This window comes from Trichechus manatus, unplaced genomic scaffold (assembly GCF_000243295.1).
Source record: "Trichechus manatus latirostris isolate Lorelei unplaced genomic scaffold, TriManLat1.0 scaffold00019, whole genome shotgun sequence".
Classification (NCBI taxonomy): Eukaryota; Metazoa; Chordata; class Mammalia; order Sirenia; family Trichechidae; genus Trichechus; species Trichechus manatus.
This window is the reverse complement of record NW_004443955.1, coordinates 24,378,554-24,405,331: the sequence shown is the minus strand read 5'-3', so window position 1 is coordinate 24,405,331 and position 26,778 is coordinate 24,378,554. Positions and strand designations below refer to the sequence as shown.

General features: G+C 39.8%; 1 protein-coding gene across 6 annotated transcripts in view; it reads right to left on the bottom strand.

Annotated features, from left to right (window-relative positions):
• AKAP13 (A-kinase anchoring protein 13) overlaps positions 1-26,778 on the bottom strand; it is a 391,580-nt gene that overhangs the window by 128,841 nt on the left and 235,961 nt on the right. The window contains exon 1 of one of the 6 annotated variants that reach the window (XM_023727892.1): positions 1,999-2,847. The exons of the other annotated variants lie outside the window; for them this stretch is intronic. Within the exon in view, the coding sequence (XP_023583660.1) occupies positions 1,999-2,079 (81 nt within the window). The 5' untranslated portion in view covers positions 2,080-2,847. Of the gene's footprint in view, positions 1-1,998; positions 2,848-26,778 lie in introns of those variants that run through there. 6 annotated transcript variants of the gene reach the window in all.

Sequence of the window (26,778 nt, the reverse complement as noted above, 5' to 3'; positions counted from 1 at the left end):
TTTTATAGTGGGCAGTATGGTACAAATCAAAGGATACAAACACAAGTTCATTTCAAAAACTAAGTATGTTCTTTATGAGTTGTGGCCTTGTGAATAAACACATCTTCGCCTCTCAAGTTCTTCACACTCCTCACCATGGCTCAAGAGAACTCTTAAATTCTTCATATGAAAAGGAGCGAAAGAACAATCAGCACCTGACAAGGTAAGTTTCATGAAACAAGGCATGTGGAAGTATTGTTAAAACTATAAACTAGCATCTATGAGGCCAATAAGGCTGAGATGATTTAGCTCTACTCTTAAAGGTTTTCACGGACAGCTAGAGTTTACAGTACTATTACATTTCTGCATTGATTTCAATGTACAAGATTCCTAGGTATCTAGTGATACCTAGACTGAGATTTTCTATTTTAAATTTTTCTTTTTTTCCAAACAGGTAAAACAATAAGGACTCAAGCAAATAAACCAGCTGCTGTTGAGTCCATTCCAACTCACAGCGAACCTACACGGCAGAGGAGAACTGCCCCATAGGGTTTCCAAGGCTGTAATCTTTAAGGAAGTAGACTGCCACATCTTTCGCCCGTGGAGTGGCTGTTGGATTCAAACCGCTGACCTTTCGGTTAGCAGTCAAGCATTTAACCACTGCGCTACCAGGGCTCCTAAATTATATGGAACGCTTCATGATTTTGCATGTCACCCTTGCGCAGCAAATAAAGGTCCTAAAAACTAGGCCCGCCCAAATATATTATATATGGACATTTTAAAAAAGTCACTGTTTTCATAGAGGAAATCATATTGCAGAGAAATTAATATTAATAATATTCTAGAACAAGTTCAAAATGCCAAGTTATCCGCTGCTCTCAGCCTAGGCCTGGAAGTCAACCAACCACCTGATAAGAGATTACGGAGGGAAAAACGTAACAGTGAACCAGAAATCACACTTCCTCTACCGAGCCCCTCATCCACCTTGGTATTTCACTAGCCTTCTAAGCCCATTTCTTCGCCTCATTTGACCAATGAAAAAAATTAGGGACTCTCAAGTAATAAACTGAATAGACAAATTAATAAAACAGACTCAGTATTTCTTTGGCCAAAGCAATACACTGCCACTTTGCCTAGACCTCCCCTCGCCCCACCCTTGGCTCCATATCCCTTTCACAAGTTAAGGTTCTGAGGTTCTTTTGGGCATCCGTGCAACATTTAGCTGGCTTCCAATTTCCCTTGTATTTGCCAGAAAATTGCTAAACTTCCAAAAAGTGCTCCTTGTGTTGTCCGGCATTCCCAGACTCCCATTTACCGCTCGGAAGAATCCTTACTAATTTTAGATTCAAGGGTGCCTTCCGTGGGCAATTAGCTATCCAGAGTCTCCGCCCCCATCCTGCTTAGACACCCAACCACACAAACACTAGAAAACAAACAAATACAGTTATCAACAGAGTCAGAAGCTAGACCTGAAAATGCAGTCAAGGCAAGCCAAAAGGGCAGCTTTGCCGCTTTAATAATTAGATTACAGACCCTTCCAAAAGAAATAAGTGTTGTCTATCTTTCCCCTAGAGAACTGAGAGTGAGAGACAGCAGCAGAACAACAGATAGAAAAGACTCAGACAAAAGACAGACTGAGAGACAGGACACAAAGGGAGAGACCGACAGAGACACAGAGACAGACAGAGATATACCTGGAAAGAGCAACTCTGAAGGTGGATTTCTCCCTCTGTGATTTCAACAGTCTAAGATTTTCCTGATCATAAGAATCCATTTAAAAGCAAGGAAGAAAACCCACTTAAACAGTAAGTGGTTCAGTGCTGACTCCCAAATACCCATTGTTTCTGTTCAGATGCCCCTCCTTTAAAGAGTCTTAAAATCACCCCCCAACACATACATTGTTCACATATATTTCTCAGTCTTTCTCCCAGTACAAGATGCCCAAGGACACAGCAACCAGATTCAAGGAGCAAAAACGACCTGGAGAGCTTTAGAATTTCTGAGGTGTGGTCCCCTTACCTTTAGCAACACCACATCCACAGTCCTGTCCACCTTGGAGATGTCACAGAGGCTGTAGCGCCTCTTGTGCCGTTCATACATTTCGTCCAAAAGCAGATGAGGAGAGAAAATGCAGGAAGTATACCCACTGTTAACTTGGGAGAGCAGTGTGCTCTACGCGAGTCCAGAGTTCCGAATTTCCAAATGAGGTGGAGGAGATCTGTCTTCCAGACTCCACTATATATAGTATCCTCAAAGGGTCAAATATGAATTCAAAAGAAACCAAGCCGAATCCAATTCCTTGAATTGAGAACTTTCAGGCAACTTCAAAGGGCTGGGATGATGAATTTACAATTCATAATATAAACAATAAATGCCTCTTGATGCTATACTCTGGGCAAATCTTGACCAGAAAAGAAGCACACCGCTTCCATCACTGGCAATAACTCCAGTGGAAAAATTAAAAATTAACTGGCTAAGCATAATGGCCGACACAGGTAGGGAAAAACCCAAAGCAGGCAATAAAAATCCAATATGTACTTTGCCAGCAAGAGAGAAAAGGAGGAAAAAAAAAAGGAAGACAGCTCTATTTCAAAGCGCCGATATAAAATAATTCATTAAATTCTGTTCTTACTTTAAAAAAAAAAAGAAATAAAGATAAGGAAAACCAATTTTTCCTTTACAGGGGTTAAAAAGAAAAGAAAATCAAAGCCAGCAGATTCTTTTCAAAGTAATAGTTTTTAGAGTCTGTCTCCTGCTCACCAGGCAGCAGAGCTTGGTTTTGGTTTAAGTTGAAAATATGAGAGCAGAGTCGAAGGGAAAAGAAGACCACTCCTCCTGCCCTATCCCCTCCCTCCCTTCTTCCTGCTTGTGTGAGCCCTTCCCCATCCCATCCCTCTTTCCCCTTTCTTCTCTCTCTTGAGAACGTCACCACTTGCCCTTTCAGCTCTGCACCAGCAGCCTTGGAGGTTTGAAAACCTAATTGCAGTGGTGGGAACATGATTCATCCACAGACGAAGAGGAGAAAAACAAGGCTTCCTTTTCCAACCCGCTTCCTTCTCCTCCTCCTCACACTGTCCTCCATGAAAAAGGCTCTGTCAGAGTGCAAGATGCAACTCGAATGCTTCGCTGTCAGGGTAGTATGGTAATAAAGGAAGAGGGATGTCATACTAAACACCACAAACAAGTACAACACACTTTTCTATTCCACGAAGTACAGAAAATCGAAACTACCAATGCGTACACAGCATCGCCCAGCCAATGCAAACCAATGATTTAATATGAGAAAAATGTTAGCCAAATATTTCAGGGCTATGTCTCAAGGATCCAGAAGTGGCTACAATAGTGTCTGACAAGTTTTAAAAATCATCAATAGTAAAGCTTTTTTTTCTTTTTTTTTTTTTTAGGAGAGGAGTGAAGGGGCTTTTAAAAAATCAAAGGGAAAAGTGTGGGTATGTGTGTCTTAATGCTTTTTGTGACCAAGAGTCACCTGGCTGGGACTTCTACCCCATTCAACAAGTTCATTCTCTTCAGTGGGGAGCTGCATGTGCTCTGTTACTTCATTGGCCTGTTTTCTTAATATTTCAGACCCCTCAGCCCCCACCCTCCCTATTTAACATTCTCAGGGGCAGACCTATTCCAGAATTCATTCTCTCACTTCAGACATTCTCTCACTTGGATCTTGAATGATTCGGGAGGGAGAAGGAACTGAGGGAAGCAAAAAAGGAGAGTGAAGGAAAAAAGATTTTTCTCCTTCCAGAAGAATTAAGCTGCTGACATTTTCCTCAATGGGCCAGAGGAGATCTTACTCTACCTGGAGAGTATAAATAAAGGAGTTCAAATCACAATAAAAAAGAAGAAAACAGATTTAAACAAAGCTTTTAAAAAGATATAAAAGTGATACAGAAGGTTTGATGAATCATCATTTCCTCAGGCCAGACATTCGAGTTGCTAACGAGCTTAACTGAGGAATACAACAAACTCTTGCTAAGAATGCAAGCATTTTCCTCATTTATCTGTTAATAAACCATAGCTACAGCTATAACGGAGGCAGCCTTTTACTTCCCTCACTCCTCACTGTTTCACCCCAGGCATGAAGGTGGATACCCCCTTCCATCCCCAGATGCCCTGTAATGTTTGGAATAATGTACAGCTAAACAGATGTTGCTTTTCATCAGCGATGACAATAGAAAACAGTAGAAACAAAATGATTAGAGAGAGATTTAAAAATTGTAAATAAAATTCTGGCTCAGGCTTACCAAAAGCGTGGGAACCTGGCCAGGGATTTACAAATACTTTGAAACTATGTGGTTCAGGGCACAGACTGAAAGATCCCTTAGGCTTTAGTGTATAGAAAAAAATGATAGTTTATTATCTTTACTGTATCAACTTTCACCAAGCTATAATTTAAACTCTTTCTCCCCATATGAACACAAAGCTGCCTCCCCTCTGTCCTCAATATGGTTTATTCCTCACTGCCGCTCCTTTCTGTTTTAATTAGAATCAAATGTTTCCTGCTTCCTAGCTTCCCAGGCATCTCTCTAGGGACCAGAGATGCTTTAATCACCATAGAGCCTTTCTACTCCCAACCCCATGGAGCTATTAACTTAAATGTAGATAATCTATATCTATTTATGCGCCTTGCAGTGCAGGCAAACAAAAGATACAAATAACAAGGTCTCTGTCCTCAAAAAGTCTGTAAAATTAGAAAGATATCTGTTTCAAAATAATGTAATTTTCTGAAATAGCCCAGATTACTGTTTGAGACATATAGATTAATCCTTTTATTTTGCACTACAGGCTGGAAATCTAGATTTCCTATTCTTTCTGCACATATAAACATATGAAAAGAAGGATTTGGAATTGTCCTGGCATACTCTATTCCTTTTTAGAGAACAAATGATGGGTGGGGAAAAAAAAAGAGTCTGTTTTGCTTTCCCCTCTGGATCTATTCAGCACTCCCCAACAGCAGACAGAATTTGTAGTCCTGTGCTTTTGCTGATGTTACAATTCCAAGTTTTTATCAAAAACATCTGGAACCACTGAACAGTTATTCTGTTAGGATTTTGAAGCACAGCAACCACTCATTTTATATTCAAATCAGAGTTGAGAGTTGCAAATTTAAGAGGTTTTAAGCATATTCCCCCTTTCCTTTAACTTTGGGAACTTGTAGTAAAACGTTTATTATTTGCAGCAACTTACAAGAGTAGTCATTTGCACTATTAATTGTATCTCCCCTCTCTTGGTACGCTCCATCCCACCTCTATCCACAACAACACCAATAATACGTAAAACCCAAACCTGTGCCATGGAGTCAGTTCCGACTCACAGTGACCCTACAGGACAGAGCAGAACTGCTCCATAGCGTTTCCAAGGAGCAGTTGGTGGATCTGAACTGCCAACCTTTTGGTTAGCAGCCTTAGCTCTTAACCACTGAGCCACCAGGGTTCCCTATCCACAACAAGGGAGTCTCAAATTCCGCAAGAGAAGCAGCAGCCAGGGCTTTTTGTCTGTCTCACACTAGAAGCCCAACATACATATTTAAAGATTACAGAAAACGAAATATAAAAATATTTTATGCGTTTCAACTTAACCATGGCATTCTGTTCATGAATTAAATTTTCTCTTTATGTATTTAACTGCAAGATCTAACACCTTATACAAATTGTTGAAGCATTCTTATGGGTCAACTCTTTTTGGCTCCTTTAGTTCTAGATGGGACAGAACCCTTTCTAAAGTCCTACAGCAAAGTTTCTGAATTAGGGCACCACCTAGTGGATAAGATAAAGACCCAAACAGAAATCCAAAGGCCGTTACGTATTTAGGGAAAAAAATGTTAACAGTTCACTGCTGCTATATATTTGTCCTGAAACCCCAAACTCAACACAGATGTAGCAGCATGTGATCTGGTACTAGTTTAATGACCTATCAAATGATCAAGGCTCTGCAGGGAATACAAGGTAGTAAGGTGAAAATGAATGGTTCTTTCTGTTTCTAGGCGTGCCACTATATCACTGAGCAACTTGGGATTATTAGTGTAACTCTCTGGACCTAGGTTTCCAGAACTGAAACATGAAGGGGTTGGACACTAGATTATATCTTAAGTTCCTTCCTGCTTGAATATTATATATTATCAGTTTGAGCCTGAGAAATCATCATCTGCCAGATAGTTCATCAGATGTGGGTGGATTCAGGACAGAAAGAAAAAGGAATTGAGACATTCTCTCAAAACTTTGTGTAAAAATATGTAGTATATTCTTGCACAATTGTATTTTCTACCTTCATTTTCACATGAAATGGGAAAAATCTATCACAGTTAGCAACTTTTATCTGTGATTTCATTAACTTAAAAATAGTGAGTGATCTAGAGTTATACATTTGTTAGTGGCATAATTTACTAGACTAAAGATAAAACATTTAGTCTCCACTTGAGCAACTCCTGTCTGGTTAGAAGAAGGCTGCTTCAATAAAATATATGTGTATTTGAGAGAAGAAAGAAGGAAATTATTGGCAACGTTGCAGAGGCCTTGTTTCTAAGATTTCCTTTTTAATTTCAATTAAGGCATTTAAGCATCCCTGGTCTAGGAGTGGAACCATGGTGGTGCAGTGGTTAAGAGCTCGGCTGTTAACCAAAAAGGTCAGCAGTTTGCAGGATGAAATGGACAAATTCTTAGAAGCACACAACCTACCCAAACTGACTCAAGAGGAAACAGAAAGTCTCAACAGACCCATAACAAGTCAATAGATCAAATCAGTGATCAAAAACCCTCCAACAAAAGAAAAGTTCTGGGCCAGATGGCTTCACTGGGGAATTCTACCAAACGTTTAGAGAAGAATTGATACCAATACCGTTTAAACTCTTACAAAAGATAGAGAAGGAAGGAATACTCCCTAGTTCATTCTATGAAGCAAACATAACCGTGACAGGCAAACCAGACAAAGACACTACAATAAAAGAAAACTACAAGCCAGTATCTCTTATGAATATAAATACAAAAATCCTCAACAGAATACTAGCGAGCGGAATCTAACAGCATATTAAAAGAGTCATACACCATGACCAAGTGGGATTTATTCTAGGAATGCAGGCATGATTCAACATTAGAAAATCAATCAACGTAATACACCATATCAACAGAACAAAGGAAAAGAACCACATGATCATCTCTGCGGATGCAGAAAAACACATTTGACAAATTCCAACACCCTTTCTTGATGAAAACCCTAAAGAAGATTGGAATAGAAGGGAAATTCCTCAATATGATTTGAGGCATATATGAAAAGCCAACAGCCAACATTACACTTAATGGAGAAAGACTGAGAGCTCTTCCCTTGAAATTGGGAACAAGACAAGGATGCCTGCTTTCACCACTCCTATTCAATATTGTACTTACAAGTCCCAGCTGGAGCAACAAGACAAGAAAAAGAAATAAAAGGTATCCCAATTGGAAAAAAAAAAGAAGTAAAATTATCTCTATTCGAGGATGATCTCATCTTATAAATAGAAAATCCCAAAGAATCCACAAGAAAACTTCTAGAGCTAATACAGCAATTTACCAAAGTTGCAGGGTACACGGTCAACAAATGAAAATCAGCTGGGTGCCTATATACCAGAAATGAGAAATCTGAAAGGGAAACTAGGGAAGCAATTCCATTTACAACAGCATTTAAGAGAATAAAATACCTAGGAATAAACCTAAACAGGGACGTGAAGGACTTATACAACAAAAACTATAAAACACTGCTGAAAGAGATTAAAGAAGGCATAAATAAATGGAAAGACATTCCATGTTCATGGACTGGAAGACTCAGTATTGTTAAGATGTCAATACTAACCAAAATGATCTATAGATTCACAGCAACCCCGAACAAAACTCCAACAGGCTTCCTTAAAGAAATTGAAAAACCAATCCTCAGCTTTATGTGGAATGACAACAGGCTTCAAGTGGCTAAAACAATGTTGAAAGAGAAGAACAAAATAGGAGGAGACTCACACTTCCTGATTTTTAAAACATACTATACAGCCACAGTAATCCAAGCAGTCTGGTGCTGGTATAACAACAGACATGAAGAACAACGGAACAGAATTGAGAACCCAGAAATAAATCCACACATCTGTGGTCAACTGATTTTCGACAAGGGTGCTAAGTCCATTCGATGGGGAAAGAAGAGTCTCTACAATAAATTGTGCTTGGAAAACTGGATGTTCACTGCTGAAAAATGAAACAGGATCCATGCCTCACATCATACACAAAACAAAATTCAAAATGGATTAAGGACCTAAAACCATAAAATTATTAGAAGAACAAGCGGGGGCAATGCTGCCAGCCTAGCTTTCAACAATGGATTATCTATATAATAACAAAAGCACAAACAGTGAAAGACATAATAAATAAATGGGACCTCATAAAAATTAAAACTTTTGTTCATCGAAAGATTTACCAAAAAAGTGAAAACACAAGCTACTGACTGGGAGAATATCTTTGGAAACCATAAATCCAACAAGAACTTAACAACCAAAATATATATAAAACTTCAACAACTTAACAACAAAAAAACAACCCAATCATAAAATAGGTGAAGGGCTTGAACAGACATTTCACCAAAGAAGACATTCAAATGGCCACCAAACACATGAAAAGATGCTCAGTGTCATTAGCCACCAGAGAGATGCAAATTAAAACCACAATGAGATATACCTCACTCCCATTAGGATGGCTAAGATTAAAAAAAAAAAGCAAATAAAAAATGTTGTCGAGGATGTGGGGAAATCGGAATCTTTATTCACTGCTGGTGAGAAGGCAAAATGGAACAGCTGTTGTGGAAAACAGTGTGGTGGTTCCTCAAAAAACTAAACATAAAACTACAGTTTGATCCAGCAACTCCACTCCTAGGAATATACTTAAAAGACCTGAACGCAGAGACTCAAACAGACTTGTAAACCAGTGTTCACTGCAGCACTATTTACAACAGCCAAAAAAGGTGAAACAACCTAAATGTTCATCAACAGATGAATGGATATACAAAATGTGGTACGTACATACAATGGAATACTACTCAGTCAGCAGAAGAAACGAAGTCTTGATACATGCTACAGTATGGATGGAGCTTGAAGACATGAGTTGACTGAAATAAGCCAATCACAAAAGGACGAACATTGTAAGATTGCACTAATATAAAAAGACAAGAAAAGGCAAATGTATAAAGAACAAAGTTTACTAGTGATTACCAGGGGAGGGAGGAAAGGGGGGTTAACACTGATGGAAAAATCACATTGACTAAGGGTAGAGTTGTACAGACAATTATCTAAACTGTTGTCAATAAGTTGTAAACTCATCACCATCGAGCTGACTCTGACTCATAGCGACCCTATAAGACCGAGCAGAACTGCCCCATAGGGTTTCCAAGGAGCAGCTGGTGGATTCTAACTGCCGATCTTTTCGTTAGCAGCTGAGCTCTTAACCACTGTGCCACGAGGGCTCCTCAATAAGTTGTAGAGCTGTAAAAAGTTGAACTGGGAAAAGTTGTGTGATAGATATATTTACAGCAATGACAAAAAAAAAAAGAGGAGCTGCTGACGCTGCTTATGTACAACCAAAAACCTCATGAAAATTGGTTCCCATAATGGTACAAGGATACAAGAATTTCTTCTAACATGCAGAAATCTTACCAACTTAATGAAGCCTGTAAGTGCAAACTTTCATTTGAATAAAATAACTATTAACTTCTCTTTTTCCCTGACAGCAATAATGGTAAGAAGGATATGCTCTCTCCATATTTTCTTATTCTTAAACCTGCTAACTATACTACCAGATAATCATTCCAAATGAATTCATATACTTTTGCTATTTTTCCACCCAAAATTGTTTATATGTTTACAAGTGCAAAAAGCATGAGATTCAGATTAAACTCTGGTCATAATCTCTATTTCAGATGGCAATTTAGAATCTGAAAAATACTTTTTATTTATCACTTAAATAACTTAAAAGTTTTATTAAGGTATAACTGACATACAGTAAATTGTTATTGCTATTGTTGTTAGGTGCCACCAAACTGGTTCCAACTCATAGTGACCCTATGTACAACAGAACCAAACGATGCCTGGTTCCTGCGCCATCCTCACAATCGTTGTTATGTTTGAGCCCACTGTTGTTGCCGCTGTGTCAGTTCCTCTCGTTGAGGGTCTTCCTCTTTTTCGCCAACACTCTACTTCACAAAGTGTGATGTCATTCTCCAGGGCCTAGTCCCTCCTGATAACATGTCCAAAGTACATGATACCAAGTCTCGCCATCCTCGCTTCCAAGGAGCACTCTGGTTGTATTTCTTCCAAGATAGACCTGTTCGTTCTTCTGGCAGTTCATGGTATATTCAATATTCTTTGCCAACACCATAATTCAAAGGCATCAATTCTTCTTCAGTCTCCTGTATTCATTGTCCAGCTTTTGCATGCATATGAGGCAATTGAAAATATCATGGTTTGAGTCAGGCACACTTTAGTCCTCAAAGTGACATCTCTGCTTTTAACACTTGAAAGAGGCCTTTTGCAGCAGATTTGCCCAATGCAATACGTTGTTTGATTTTACTAATACTTCCAGGGGCGTTGTTGTGGATACAAGTAAAATGAAATCATTGACAGCATCAATCTTTTCTCCATTTACCATGATTGTTGCTTACTGGTCCAAATGTGAGGAGTTTTGTTTTATGTTTAGGGGAAACCCTGGTGGTGTAGTGGTTAAGTGCTATGGCTACTAACCAAAAGATTGGCAGTTCGAATCCACCAGGCACTCTTTGGAAACTGTACGGGGCAGTTCTACTCTGTCCTATACAGTTGCTATGAGTCGGAACTGACTCGACGGCAACAGGTTTGGTTTTTTGGTTTTCATGCTGAGGTGTAATCCATACTGAGACCATAGTAAATTATACATATTTAAAGTGTACAAAGAATGTGTCTTCAAAATACATTAATTAGTGTTTTTTAAACCTGGAATGCTAAGAACACTGAAAATGGCAAATTGAGTAACAGTAACAATTTAAACAACAACCAAGAAATTTCACAAGGAAAATTCATAATATTGTTGTGACTTTAAAATACAACTTATCATATCACTATCTTAATTAGTTCAATCATTAGAAAAATAATTCACTGAACACCTATGCTTGGCCCTGAGGATACAGCAGTAAACAAGGAGGACATTAATAATGTGTAAGAAGCGTTAGAATAGAGGAATCATAAGCTACTATGAGAAAGTTTTGCAGAAGTTGTAATATACTCTAAGGGGCAATAAAGGCCTCTTGACGAAATGCTGACTAATCTGAGACCTGAAGGACGAGCAGTAATTAACCATGTAAAAAGTGTATATGGGTACCTCGGTAGAAGAAAGTGGGGGAAGGAGAGCTACAGAGACACTAATTTTGTGTACAAGTTCAGGCAGAGGACTGCATGCTAAGCCCAGAGACAAGAAAGCGCCGTGGCAAATTGGTGAGGCCTGAGGAGCAGAAAGAGGCCAGTTCCAGATGAACATGTTAGTTATATTCAGAATCTGAATCACTGCAATAGGAAAAAGCCATTGAAGGGTTGTTAGCAAGGAAAAGGCATGATCAGTTCTGCATTTCAAAAATGTCATGTTTTCTGAAGTATACCCACTAGATGGGAGGGAGCAAGGCTAGAGGCAGGGAGATTAGCTAAAAAGTTGTGACTGAAGTGATGACAGTGGAGATGGAGAAAAGAAACTGAGATAAACTGTGCATATACATTCAATAGAATACTATTCAGTCATAAAGAGAAATGAAATTCTGATACATGGAATGATTCATTTGGAGTGACTGAATGAACCTTGAAAACATGCTGAGTGAAATAAATCAGACAGACACCAAAGGACAAATACATGACTCCATTTATATGAAATATCTAGAGAAGGCAAATGCATACAGAGAAAAGTTTATCAGTGGTTACCTGGGCTGGGGGAGGAGAAGATGAGAAGTTACTGCTCAACTTTGTTGAGTTTCTATTTAGGGTGATGTAAAACTTTTGGAAATAGTGATAATGGCTGCCCACCATGGTGAATATAATTAAAGTCACAGAATTATACACTTAAAAAATGGTTAAAATGGAAAGCTTGTTATATATATTTTACCACAATTTAAAAAAAGGAAAAAAGAAAACTGAGAGTCCAAACATATTTAACATTAACAGGATATTGGGCACTGGGGATGCGAGGATGAGGAAAAAGAAGTGTCATGTTTAACTCCTAGGTTTCTGTCCTGGGCAACCAGATAAATGGCAAAGTGGAGTAGAAGGAGGTGACGAGGAGAGATGAGGTGATTTCAGTTTTAGACACCGTGAGTCTGAGGTATCTCAGAGAAATCCAAGAGGAGCTGTGGGAAGCAGTTCAATGTGTCTGGCATCTGGAGTTCAGGATAATGGCTGGGACTGGGCATACAGGTTTGGGATCAACAAAAACACAGATGTGGTAGCAAGGACACAAAAAAAGGAAGTATTTCAAAGGAAGAATGGTAAACAGTGTCAAATGCTGTGAAAAAGGTCAAGCAAAAAAGAACTCGATTTTGCTATGTGAATGTCCTGGTGGACTTTGATGAGGGCAGTTCTGCTGTAGAAGCAGAGTAATAAAAACAACAACAAAAAAAAAACAGTTGTTGTCAAGTCAATTCCAACTCATAGTGACCCCACAGTACAGAGAAGAACTGCCCAGTAGGGTTTCCAAGGAGCAGCTGGCAGATTCCAACTGCCAAACTTTTGGTTAGCAGCCATAGCTCTTCATAGCTCTTAACCACTGTGCCACCAGGACTCCAGAGTAACAAAAGCTGGATTTAAATATTCTATTTCACAGGGAAAACTCTGTTCTGTTTGTATACTCAACATTTTCTATTTTTCTCTTAAGACATTTTCTTATTAGAGAAAATTCCTTAGTCAATCCCTACATATGGCTGCTATAGGATTGCTAACCTGGTAATAAATACTTTAGACTGTCAAAAGTTTCTGAGAAGTATCTAAATCATTAACAGAGAAAAACCGCCATTATCATGAAGTGAACTCTATGTAACATGTGCTTGTCCTTTTGGGTACTTTCAATTCTTTCAGAGATCCTGTCACAGAGGCCAAGAAAACACTTGAGTGCATATGCCACTATCTGGGCTAGGAATATGCAAAAAGGTTTCATAAGAGCTAGAGGAGGGAAGTAGGGTGGACCAAGAGTGTTTTGGTAAGGAAGTGGAAAAAGGGAAGAGCCAACAAGTAAGAAACTCCCTTTCCATATGATCATCTATGGAAATAAGAACAAACCTCATTCTACAAAACAAAGGCAAAGAGGTCAAGGAAACAATGCTGACATTTACTGACCAGAACTTCCTAATGGGATTCTGTCATCACTAGCATATCATGCTCAATTAGCAGCAAACTGCTGAGAATTAGCCAAATTTATTTATCCATCTAACAAATTTTAATTGACTGCTGTAAGTACTTTGCTCTGAACAGTGTTATGAGAGATCAAAAAATGCATAAGACATTTCTGGGTCCCAGAGGACATCAGCAGAAGATATGACACAAATACAAGACAGCACGGGTAGTAGAGATGAAATGCAGATTTTCAGCACAAGGGATGAGAATTGCTGGCTGAGTTGATTAGGAAGAAAAGTTTCATAAAGGTGGGGGTTTAACACACAGGGCAAGAAAGTGAGAAAATGGGAGGGTGAGGTGGGCACTGCATTGGAAAAGAAGGGTATGAGCCAAGGTACAGCTGTGGAGGAGTGTCGGGTGTTACAGAGGAACAGCAAGCTGTTTAATTACATGCATCAAACTAATGATATTAGGCTGGAAAAGAATAACAGCCAAGATTATAAAAGCATATGATATCATGCTAAAAAGTTTAGACTCTATTCAGAGGCAAGTGGGGGCCAGTGAAGAAGTATGAGGAGAAAAGTGATATTATTTGAGCTGTAATTCAGGAAGACTGTACGAAAGTCATCAGTCTCATCGAGTCTAATCCCCCTTGACTGAGTTTCATACTGCTTCTTCATTATTATCCTACTTCATTTTCTACCATTCTTCAAAATAAGTATACAATGATGTCCCGTGATTGCACAATTAGAACATGGTTCTTCCTACCTCAATGCCCCCACCCTTGGAACAATCATTTAACCTGTTGTCACTGAGTCAGAAATGACTCACAGCAACCCTACAGGACAGAGAAGAACTGCCCCACAAGGTTTCCAAGGAGTGGCCGGTGGATTCGAACTGCTGACCTTCTGGTTAACAGCTGAGCTCTTAAGCACTGCGCCACCAGGGCAATCATAGTTTCTGGAATTCCCTACCTTGCCTCTCCACCTAGCCAAAGCCCACCCTTTGAGTCTCACTTCCCTAATTAAGCCGTCTCTGCCCACTCTAACTCTCCTTATAACACTCTCTTTTGAACTACTATGGCAACAGACTCTGACGCACTCACTCTATGCTATTCTGTCCTGTACTGTTCATTGTTGCTGCACGTTGGTCTGTCTCTAAGTAGACGGGGAGCTCCTTAAAGGCAGCAGCCACTTCTTAAATTTCACTCCCAGAGTGCCCAACACGGTACTAGACATCCAAAGGCTAGATGACTAACTCATTGTCTTAGTTCACCACCACAGTCACAATCCCAAGACTTTTCCATCAATGGCTGAGCAAATTTAGTTACTTAACAATGAGAAATTTTTTGTCAGTGTTACATACACAAACGGTGAGTGGTCTAAAAGAGTTTCTGAGTTAAAAGGATAAAAGTCCTGGCCAGACATGAAAACTCCTGTTCAAAATAACCATAGCCTTAGGAAAATTTTGAATCCCATATAAAATGAAAATGTATTACTTCAGGAAATTACTAGACTTATTTTTCACTTCACGGCAAAGAGAACAGTTCTAGTATAGTCACTCAGTCAGAGAAGCCAAAAAATGAGTCAGCTTCCCATGGAAGACTTCCCTCATCCCTCCAGGCAAACACACACCACTGTACAGTCATGCCTTCCAAATAATGTACAAGTACAACTAACTCTTTTTATCAATTGTCCAAAAGACAAAGCAATGGGAAAAGAAAAAAATTCTTCACGAAAAACCTACTTTCAACACTACTACAAGGTCAACTTTGGCATTCACTCAGCCCCAAAGGAATAAACCTGGTTCTACTCATTTAGAGACTACTGCTTGGAGCTCTGTATTTTGATAATTTTATTGGACAGATATTTTAACCTTCTGTAAATTTTTAAGGTGGTGAACATAACTCTATCTCAAATTAAAGTGTAAGAATTTGTTTTGGAAGGTCTGTTATCATAAAAATACTATTTAGACAGGGAAAAATGACCCTTTATTTAAATACATGCAAACAGAGATGTCTCATATGGTAAGCATCAAAGGAAATCAAGGGATGACTGGCTGGCTTCATTATCCTATTCACCTAGCACAGTCGTTAAGAGGATAAAACTCTGGAGGCAGACTGCCTTCGACAAGTTACTTAACCTTTCTGTTCCTCAGTTTCTCACCGGTAAAATGCAGATAAAAATAACAAAGGCAAATAGTAAAAAAAAAAAAAAGTTAATGAGGAATAAATGAACATATGTATTTTGTATAGTGCCTGTGGCATAGTTGCTATTTTATCATCATGTTTTTGCCTCATTTAAAAAAAAAAAAAAAAGAGGTATTTAAGTTAAAGCCTAAAAGGGTGCATGTAAGATAAAACCAGGTAACTACAGTAAATTCTAACTTAATTTAGAATTGAAACAACAAAACACTTTTGGTTTGAATCAGGCCACCATGTTTTCTTATGGAAATATTCTGTATCATGGGACAAGAAAGCACAGACAGGGAAAGTTAGGTTTGCTGGTTCTCTGATAATGCAGAAGGTAGGTAGCTGTCCCAGAAAATAAGATTAAAGGTACTACTGAGCATCCGAATGCCAAGCTGTTTTATAGAAAAAGGGCTGGTAATCTACTTCTGAAAATCAGTTAATGATAATCCTATGGATCACAACGGTCCAATCCATAACCAATCATGGGGATGGCAGCATTTTGTTCCATGTGCATGGGGTCACCATGAGTTGGGGGTCAACCTGATGGCAGCTAACTGCAACAACAAAAAAAGTTCTTTAAAAAGAGCAAGACAAGACGGAGAACACAGATGGAGGAGTTAGCCTTAGGGTTAAAAAAAAAAAAAAATTCCCTTCATCTGAGGCAAAAGGGAAAGAAAAAAAGACAGATATATTTATAGCCTTTTCCTGGCCAATGTCCAAGTGCCGAATCTGGACTGAACTTAAAGTATTCCTCAACAATCCTGACAAGAAGACTGGCTGAAATACTAGTAAGAATTGGGATAAAGGGCATTTGGCTCTAAAGAGGAGACTGGCAGAGAAGCCTCCCACCATCCCACCATTACTACCTCCTTGACCTTTTCTCTCACCTCTCCTTGCCAAGACTCTTCTATTGCAGTCACACAAGTCTACTCATTGTGCTCAGACTAGATTTTACCCCTGGCTGCCACCATGACCTTGATCCTACCCTGCTGATCCTCTCCATCTATGCAGAGCAAGTCAAGCCTTTAAAACTCCTCCAAATGCTATCATATCCATGAGGCCTCCACTGAACACCACAGTCAAAAAACTGGCCTGTACTTACCATGACTCTTATTAGAACTGTATTAACACTCATACCCACTTCAAGCACACATCCATTATCACAGTTATCCGGGTGCCTGCTGTACAAGTTTCCTGGAACAAGGTATCTCCTATTTCTTTGGACTGCTTATAGAGTCTTGGCCTTAGCATACAACAAACGTTCCGGTGTGAAAGAATACACATACCCATCTCTCTGTCTGAAGAAAATCTTTCAGCCATTTCATTCTCAGGAGTAGATCAAACTGGCACAGGCAATCTGGATTCATAGGCTCTTTTATTTATAAATTTATATAACCCACGGACTTTTGATACAAGTATATGTACTAGAAAGGGGGGCATCTATTCTGCCCACTACAAATAAATGGCATTAGTAGTTATATCTTATCAATAAATGGAAATAGAAATAGTTAGTAAATGGAAGAACTTCTATGCCTACCCAGAATGGTTTTTAAAATATAAATTGCAGTTTGGGTGGACTCTGTAGGATCATCCATTCTGGAGATTTGCCTAAATACATATTGATTTTTAGATTACTATTTTATTTGCTCAAGATTACTGCTATGAGTCAGAACAGACTCGATGGCAACCGGTTTGGTTTTTTCTTTTTATGTATTAACAGACTGGTATCTTACTGCCTTTCTTTATATGCAGGTGTTTCTTTCTGAGATTAATGTAAATGTTTTTTAATACAAACCCTGCAAAAAGAAAACAACTAGTCCCAGTGAAACTTTTAAATAAATATACTCTGCACAAAATGGTCAATCATTTGAGACAAGTTTCATGGAAGCGTTTTGCTAATTTCTCTAAATACAAATGTGTGTGTGTTTAATGGCTCAGGAGACTGCACAGCACTGACTGGCTATGTGCTAAGTCGAGGACAGTACCTCTAGCTCACGGCAAGAGCATCATTAATATCTCTTCTGCCTCCCCCATGAGCAGGTTATAATAATAAGCATTAGTGGTCTTCAAAAGGACACAGTATTATTTAATATGGCTTACTGTTATTATTTTTCTTTCATATAAGTAGAGTTTTCCTGGGTATGAATTCTAACAGCTCTAGGCCACCAACTCTCACACTGATAAACCTGAAGAAGCTTTTGACGTGCTCTGTTTTACTACAAAGGCAATTATCCAAATCTTAAGTAGACAGAAAGATGAGCCACTCTTCTTGGCTCAATCCTAAATACTCATATTAATGGGTTACCTGTGAAGGGGTTCTTCTTCCTCACCCAATTTTTAATTGCAACTCCTGCCATACTGATTAAAGCAATTTTTACCTCAACTAACAAAACTGAAAACTCCGGACATGTTTGTTACGGAAACAGGATTTTAAAAGAAAAGGAACTACTTAAGTTTATCAGTGCTCTGAAGGACAGAAATTAATAAATGAAAGCAATATAGTCATACAAAGTTCACTGAAGTAATACCTATAGGAAAACGTCCATTAAATAGAGATCAGTCTTGCAGTTCTTCCTGTGTTCCTTTTTAAGACATTCACCACACACCAATTACAAATGCCTGCCAGGTGTAAGGCAATGTGGCAGGGTCACTGTGTATAAAAACAAGGCTAGGGCAGAGTCACTGCCCGGAGGCAGTCAAGTTCCGAGGGTAGCACTGAGCAGGACACATGAAACACATCACATTCCACTGGATCTGCACTTCAGTGCAGAGAAGGAAGACAAGGGACAGCTCTGCCTGAGAGTGAAAGCAGCACAGGATAGACCACATCTGAGGAGGGTCTTCAAGAATACACGGGTAGACTCTAAGGATACATTTCAGGCAGAAAATGTATGAGCATGTACAATGATGGATTTTAATGGATAAAGAGAAGCCTGGTGTGGCTGGCAGCTGGACTGCAGGATGCAACCACATAACTGATGGAACCATGCAAGTACTCTCAGTAGTCAGACTGTGAACTTCTCCTCTAAGGATCCTGAAGTAAACTCTCTAAATTAGCAGTATGAAGTGATAAGTTAGATTTGAACGGCTATCCCAAAGGGAGGGAAAAAAAGAATTCTGATTTGAGGGAAGAGGACTGACTCTCTGATGAGAGTACTCTAGCTTAAGAGACTGTGTGAAACTTGGTGCCTCGGTTACAGATGAAGTGAGGCCCAGACAGTTTAATAATATTTTGAATATAGCAGATGAATGAAGAGTAACTACAACAAGAATAAAGAACAGATCTTTTTCTGAAGACTGAATAAAGTTCTTTAGGAAAAGACTGTTTCAGTGATCTCTCTGCTAATGAATTTAGTGGAAAGGCATGGATGAATATATGTCACTCCACTTTTGAGTCACCTGACATGAGTAATTTTTTAATGCAAGTTTCTGTGTTACCAGTAGGATCAGTGCCCACTGATGTACATACATAACTATTGTTGATACCTGTGAATGAATTCTGTGCCATCAAGAAGAGGGTAAATTTTGTTCAGTGTTTAAAACGGCAGCCAAGTGTATAGGATATTTTAGCAATGTACTACAGCAAAGACTTCTAAGGAGAAGCTCCAGCATGTTAGGCTTTCCCTCCAGCTATCTGAAAACTCGGTCATTTCAAAAAGAGTCACTTGTCAAAGGGTCCCACAGAGGGGAAACGTTTTAATTTAATATGGTGTTCACTCTTGGAGCAGGTAACATTAGAGGAACTACAATTACAATACTAGGAACGGAAGTTAAACACACAGTAGAAGACTTGGCCTACAAGTTTCTCTTCCTGCCAATGCTTCGTTATCTCTCAGCTCAGTTACTCCTTGTGGTCATCAGAACATACGTATGTGTGTGTTTTATTTTTTTTTGCAGGGGGAGGGTATATCCCCTTTAAAAAGTCTGCCTTATTAAAATTTTAAATCAATAACATGGACTTGTCAAATGTTTTAATTACTATTTATTTAAACATATTTTAGTAAAAAAAGAAAAACAACTGAGCATTTGCCTTTACTTAATATATTTTATAACTGCCTTTATTTAATTTAGACAACTTTAAAGAAATAAGAAATTTTGCAAAGTACCCTGAAAAAAAAATTTAATGGGAATTTGCACTTGTATGCTAATATATATTAAAATAAGTACTACAGCATTCTATATATAAAAAGAATTTCAATCTAGGTGCTACAAATTCAAAACTGGTGACAATTCAGTTTAAAGTCTATTTTAATTGATAAAAAGGATTTCCTTGAAGGGTCCTTTGTTTTGTAAAAATGGATGTGCCCATATTAAAAGTCCTGTTTATTACACTACAGATGGCCCAGCAGCGCCTCCACTTAGCAACAGCTGTTGAAATTCCCTTTGAGTAATTCTGTGTATCTAAAAGTAAGTAAGAGACTTGCATTTAAAAATATTTGACAATTTCTACCTATAAATATTTAGATTTGTGTAATTACCTCCCCTCATTAGACTAAATTAGTTGGTTATGTGATAAAATGCTTTTCTGCTAGCTGTTTCTTCTTTTTTAAAAAAAATCTCATCTTCCTCTTATTTCCATCTTCCCCACTCTATGCTGCAGTAATAAACTACAAGAACTTACAGAACAACTGCTAGAAGAGTTAGACAACTTGGGTCTTTTCACAGCTGTTGCCATTTCATGCCTTTAGAGCTTCTCCAGTTGCAGATGTTGTAAAGACACTCAGGCTTAGTCTTTCACTCCCGACCCCCACATTAAAGCTCTCCTTCATCTTCCCTTTCCTTTTTGCCACCTCTCTTCTTACTGCTCCAAGTTTCCACTAACGAGCTTTAAAGAGGAAGGATCAAGGCATCTTTTCACATCAGACATATTTTAGGGTATCTCATGTTTGTTCTCTGTCTTAGTAGATGGTCGGGGTGAGTCCAAGTTTAAAAAACAAGACTGATTTGAGAAATTATATTCTTAAAAGGGCATGAATTGCTTTGTTTTTACTTAACCATCACTCCCTCTCAACCCCTCAAACAAAGAGTCCTGCCAAGAAACAGACATAACGGCAGTACACGTCCCATCAGGAACAAAACATAGATACGAAAACTTGGCATTGTTAGGCAATGAGGAGCTGCTCCCACCCTCACCAGCCCCTCCAGGGACAGCTAAAATTACAGAAGTTCCCAGTATGAGACAAAAACCAATGTGAGTAGGAAGTGATACGTTGTAACTATGACCCTGTATTCACTACCGCCAGCATCTCCTAAGAACCTCCAGTGGCTTCACAGAAGCCTGGGGAGGTGGAGGGTGAAGTGCTCATGACAAACTCTTTCTCAAAAGCTTATGAGACACAGTCTTTTGACTTTAAAAGCAAACCTAAGAGCACCATCTACATTATATTATATGCCAATTTCAAAACAGTATTTCTTCCAGCAGCTTTCAGTCTTTTTAATGGATTCAGCTGTGTAACAGTAATTGCATTAAAGTTCAATGTCAAGAAAGCCAGGATTTAAATCCTTTTCCTGACTCAAGGAGGAAAGAAGAGTCTCAGACAAGGAGAAAAATAACCCATTGAGCTTGATGTGAAGCAGACACAGCACCAGGTTTCAGCACTAATGACGGTGGAGGACCAGAGCTCTATTTTCCTTCTTTAGATCATCCCATTAGGAAAACCTAATGACTCTTAGGAAGGAACACAGCCTATTGTGTTGTGTTCAGTAGTGAGAGGGACAGGAACTGTTCCACCGCAAAACAATCATGACATACGCATCACTTTCTGGAACTGGAATGAAAAGACCAGCTCCCTATTTTAAGGCAAGAAATGCTGTCAGCAGGGGAAAATCCCTTGAAGTACTTCAGCAGAATTTCACTTAATGCCTGATGGTACAATGCCACCTAAAGTAAATAGCAGAAGGACAGCGACACAGATAGGCCCAAACAACAGATAATCTCTTCTCTAGGTACCCATGACCCAGGTGTCAACTACTGGTTCGTGCTTTTGTCTCCCCCAGAAGAGCTTCTTGAGGCGACGGGATGTATCTTACTCCTTTTACCCAGCACGACATGCCCAGTTTCTATTATAATGTTCAGCAAACAAAACAACAGATGTTTACAGATTAAAGGTTCCATTTAATTTTGGAAATGCACAACGGTAATGCATCCTGGAGGAAGGGAATACGTTCTACAGCACAATTTCCTGTTGGAATCGGTGTTTTAAGTGTGTAAAGTCAACAACTCAGGCATGGGTATCCATGTTCTCCAGGCTTCCCCTCTGACAAGTCAGTCTGTAGCATCCCACAATTCCTAGCCTCCCAGGGATGGAATGAGAGAAAAATCTCCTGAGCCTCTTAGAATGAATGCCCTAATTGCCCACACAGTGGAGACTATGCTCTGCACTGACGCTGCTGCTTCTCCAGACTGGTCTGACCCTGGTCTGCTGTCAAGAGGCCTGCAGCTGAGGCAGTGGCTTTGGGTCTTCTTCAGTCATCTCTGCCACTAGCTCAGCCTGGCAGGGAATGTTCCCAACCAACTCTGTCCCCAGCCACTTTTGCCTAAAAAGAGCTTTGCTCAGATGATTCAAGGGGAAAATGAATACAACAGATTTTTAGAAGCAAAATAAAAAAGCATGGCAAAGAAATAATGATGTCAGAAATAAAATTGTCCATAAGTACATTTTCTATAAGTAGTTACTTTCATAAAAACAGAAAGAGAAAGGGGATTGGAAAGGGGATCTTATAATTCTGCTTTTCCTAGGACTGCCAGGATATATCCTGAGAGAAGGAGATAGCAAGCAAAAGGCTCCTCCTCTTTTCTTGGCATTTGTCCACTGTGGCACTGCCAGAAAACATCATCAATTTAAACAAACTTGGATTCCTAACTGACTTATGCAGGCTCATTTGGAAAAAAAGACCCCCTGTCCTGGGTAGATAACAGGTTTCATTAAATTACAGGGAAGGTAACACAGAACAAGCAAATATAAAAAAAAAATGAAGACATTATGCTTTGGAAAGACAAAGGCAACAAAAGGGTGTTGCTGTTAGGTGGCACTGAGTCAGTTCCAATTCATAGCAACCCTATGTGCAACAGAATGAAACACTGCCCAGTCCTGCACCATCCTCACAACTGTTGCTATATCTGAGCCATTACTGCAGCCCCTGTGTCAATCTATCTCACTGAGGGTCTTCCTCTTTTTCGCTGACCCTCTACTTTACCAAGCGTGATGTCCACCAAGGTCTAGTCCCCTCTGATAACATGTCCGGAGTATGTGAGAAGTTATCACCATCCTTGCTTCTAAGGAGGATTCTGGCTGTACTTCTTCCAAGACAGATTTGTTCATTCTTCCGGCAGTCCATGGTATATTCAATATTCTTCTCCAACACCATAATTTAAAGGCATCAATTGTTCTTAGGTCTTCCTTATTCACTGTCCAGCTTTTGTGTTCATATGATGCAACTGAAAATTCCTTGGCTTGGGTCAGGTGCACCTTACTCCTCAAAGTGACATCTTTGTTTTTTTAACACTTTACAGAGGTTTTTTAGGTGTAAAAGGCAGCAGATCTGCCCAGTGCAATACACTGTCTGATTTCTTGACTGCTGCTTTCCATGGGCGTTGATTGTAGAAGAAAAATGAAATCCTTGACAGCTTCACTATTTTCTGTTTATCATGATGTTGCTTACTGGTCCAGTTGTGAGGATTTTTGTTTTCTTTATGTTGACGTGTAATCCATACTGAGGGCTGCAGTCTTTGATCTTCATCAGTAAGTGCTTCAAGCCCTCTTTGCTTTCAGCAAGCAACGTCGTGTCATCTTCATATCACAGGTTGTTAATGAGTCTTCCCCCAATCCTGAGGCCACGTTCTTCTTTATATAGTCCAGCTTTATGGGTGGGAATTTTAAATCTATTTGGATTGCCTTGACACTGTAACATGCACATGGCCCAGCCACAAGCCTCCAAGAATCTGCATCAGATGGCCATCTGCTAAAAGGATGTGCTGCAGAGTCACCAGTGCAGCAGATGCATACCACTTATCAACTACAACAGGATTCCGTGTACATATTCAGTTGTACCATTCCCGTAATTTCTCTCAATGTCTGGAGAAAGACCAAAGGATTTAATAAAGAAGAGGAGAGTCACTGATCAGCCCAGATGGTCCTATTTAAGAATTTCCACAGTGGAATAAGCACAGAACTGGGAATCAGTAGGAACACTGGAGAGGTTCCCAGGTGCCCACAGCTTACTGCATGACACTGAGGAGCTTATTTTAGAGAGAGGAGGGATCTCTAAGGTAGAAATTAGCAAGAAGAGAGGGGCTGGACCACAGCATGGCTCCAAGATTCGAAATCCTAGGCCTGGCTCTACCACTAACTAGCTAAGCGAACAATGGCAGGCCCTTTGAGTTCCCTAACTCTCTGGGGCTCAAGTTCTTGCCTTGCAAATGAAAGGGTTTAGAATGCCTGATCACTCAAATTTCCCCCCATAGTAAGATTCTATAACAATTATTTCCATAAAATTTTGGATTTTTGTAGGTATATCACCTGGAATTTAAAAAGAAGAGATCTTTAAATGATTCCATTATAAATCTTATGATCCCACACACTATTTTTACAAATGAACCAAAAGCGGAGTGGGACATCTCTGGCTCAAGTACGTTTTTCTATTGGTCTATCTTTAAAAGGAGTCGCTAGGTGGTAAAAATGGTTAAGCACCCAATTACTAACTGAAAGGTTGGTGGTTCAAGTCCACCCAGAGGTGCCTCAGAAGAAAGGCTTGGAAATCTGCTTCTGAAAGGTCACAGTCTTGAAAACCCTATGAAACACAGTTCCACTATGCAACACATGGGGTTGCCACAAATCAAAATTGAATCAACAGCATTTTTTTTGGGGCGGGGGGTATCTTCAAGAGGATTCTAAGCAATAGAATTAATTAATAACTTTTTCACTGATTATTTTCCCCCTAATTTTTGTTTAATTGCCTCAGGAAGTGGTTGAGCAAAAACTTCCCAGAGGCCTGACTGCCTCTCACAAGGTACCTCACACATTATGTAGTAAAATAAACACACACACAAGCACGTGTTATGTATATACATCTCACATATATGGAAGTGCAAAGTCAAATTTATAAATTCAAATCAGTACTTTCTACAGTATCCACTTTGGGAAGCTCATACTTATTCTAATTATTTCTATCATAATTAGTTCAAACAGTTTCAGAAATCATCTTCTGCGACTATCTTTAGTAGGAATCCAGGAACCATACTTCAAGAAAAATCTGTTTTATTATCATGTCTCAGTTCAACCCCAAACTCCAACTTCAGAATGACCAGGTTTTCAAAAACTATTCACTGTATATCAATCTTGATGACTCAGCCAGTACAGAATGTCAACTACAGATAAGGAAGATCAACACAATAAATATTTTGGCTTACTAAACCTTTGGTTTAGGCTTAAACTTAGGATATTTTGCAGGTGTTCACAGGACTCTTCTCTGTCCTGAACTTTATGGAAAGTACTTTCACCATCACCTAACTTGGGGTAAGTACTTAAGACAATATCACAACAATCCTTTGGGGCCACAAGGAGTGACAGGGCTTTTAGGGATCTCAGAATGCAAGCAAAATGTCTATATTTCTGCAAGAATTTAAACAGATAAAGAGAGAAAACAGAATGGCTACTGGAAAAACGGAAAGCTACTGGCTAAATGGAAACAGAAGCCCTAGTGGTATAGTGGTTAAGTGTTTGGCTGCTAACCAAAAGGTTGGCAGTTCAAATCTACCAGTTGCTCCTTGGAAACCCTATGGGGCAGTTCTACTCTGTCCTATAGGGTCACTATGAGTCGGAACAGACTCCATAGCAGTGTTTTTTTTTTTAAATGGAAATATTTAAACAGATGTCCTATTCTTTTTAGGTCCCTGGGTGGTGCAAACCGTTTGCCCTCAACTGCTACCTAAAGGTTGGTGGTTCAAGCCCACCCAGCACTGCCATGGAAGAAAGGCCTGGCAATCTGCTTCCATAAAAACTACAGCCAAGGAGCTCCGACAAAATGGCGCTCTAGGCAAAAGCACCACGCCGTCCCTCCACAGCAAAGATCCGAAAAACTAAGCCGAACAGAGAATACAACAATCCTGAAACCCTAAAACATCAAATGAAGAGATAAAGAACTCAGCCAAGCACCAAATGGAGTGAGAATACTGACAGAATGGAGAGCAAGGAGAGATTCATGCAGAGGTCCCCTACCAGCTAACGCAGCATGGATCTGCCATCTTGGACTCCTATCGGAGACCAGCAAAAGGGGTACGAGAAAGCAGCCTCACAGAGCTTCCAGTAATTTGCGATATACGCTTTCCCACCCCCAACCCTTCTTCATCGCGACTTGGCCTCCTCTGCTTCCCGCGGCCACAGTCTCTTGACCGGAAAACACCGGCTGCTTGGATTCCACACACCCGAGCGGGCAGCTCTCTGTGTGCCATTTGTTGGCTGCTGTTGTTGCTTTTTTTCCGCTTCTTTTTATTTCTTTCTTGCTTCTCCCCACCTGCCCCTCCTTTAGCTCGAGTACCTCGCTCCGTGTGCCCTCTTTGCTTCTTCCTGAGGGGCTGCAGAGCTCCGGTAATTTGTGATATAAGCCTTCCCACTCTCTACCCTTCTTCACCCACACTTGGCCCTCTCTGCTTCCCACGGACACAGTCTCTTGTCCAGAAACACCAGCCCGCACTAGCTGGCTCTCTGAGTGCCATTTGTTGGCTGCTAGTGTTGCTTATTTTTTTTCTGCTTCTTTTGATTTCTTACTTGCCTCTCACCACCACCCCTCCCTTTGCTCAAGCTCAAGTACCTGGCTCCGTGCGCCATCTTTGCTTCTTCCTGAGGGGCTGCGGAGCTCCATTCAAGTGTGAAGCTGCTTCCCGGTTTGGGCTGCCGTGCTGGTGGGATCCCGGGGCTTTTGTTAGTTTGTTTGTTTTGAACTGTTTGTTTGATTTCTTTTCCTTTTCTTGAGTTGGGAGCCCTTTCTGGCCAGGCGGAGCTGTGTGGCAGGGAGACTGCCCTTCAGCTTCCACAGACGTGCAGAGGAATCCCTGAGCGCATTTCATTTGTTGTTTTTTTCTTTCCTGTTTCTTTGGGGGCCATTCTTGCTTTTTTCTTTTTTAATTTGTTTTGTTTTCTTTTTCCTCTTTTTCCCTTTTCATCATTCTTCATTGCTCAGTTTCTCATCTCTCTATATCTTCCTTCTCCTTCTGTTCCCTGAATACCTGGCGTTGTATACCTCTACGCCTTCTACCCAG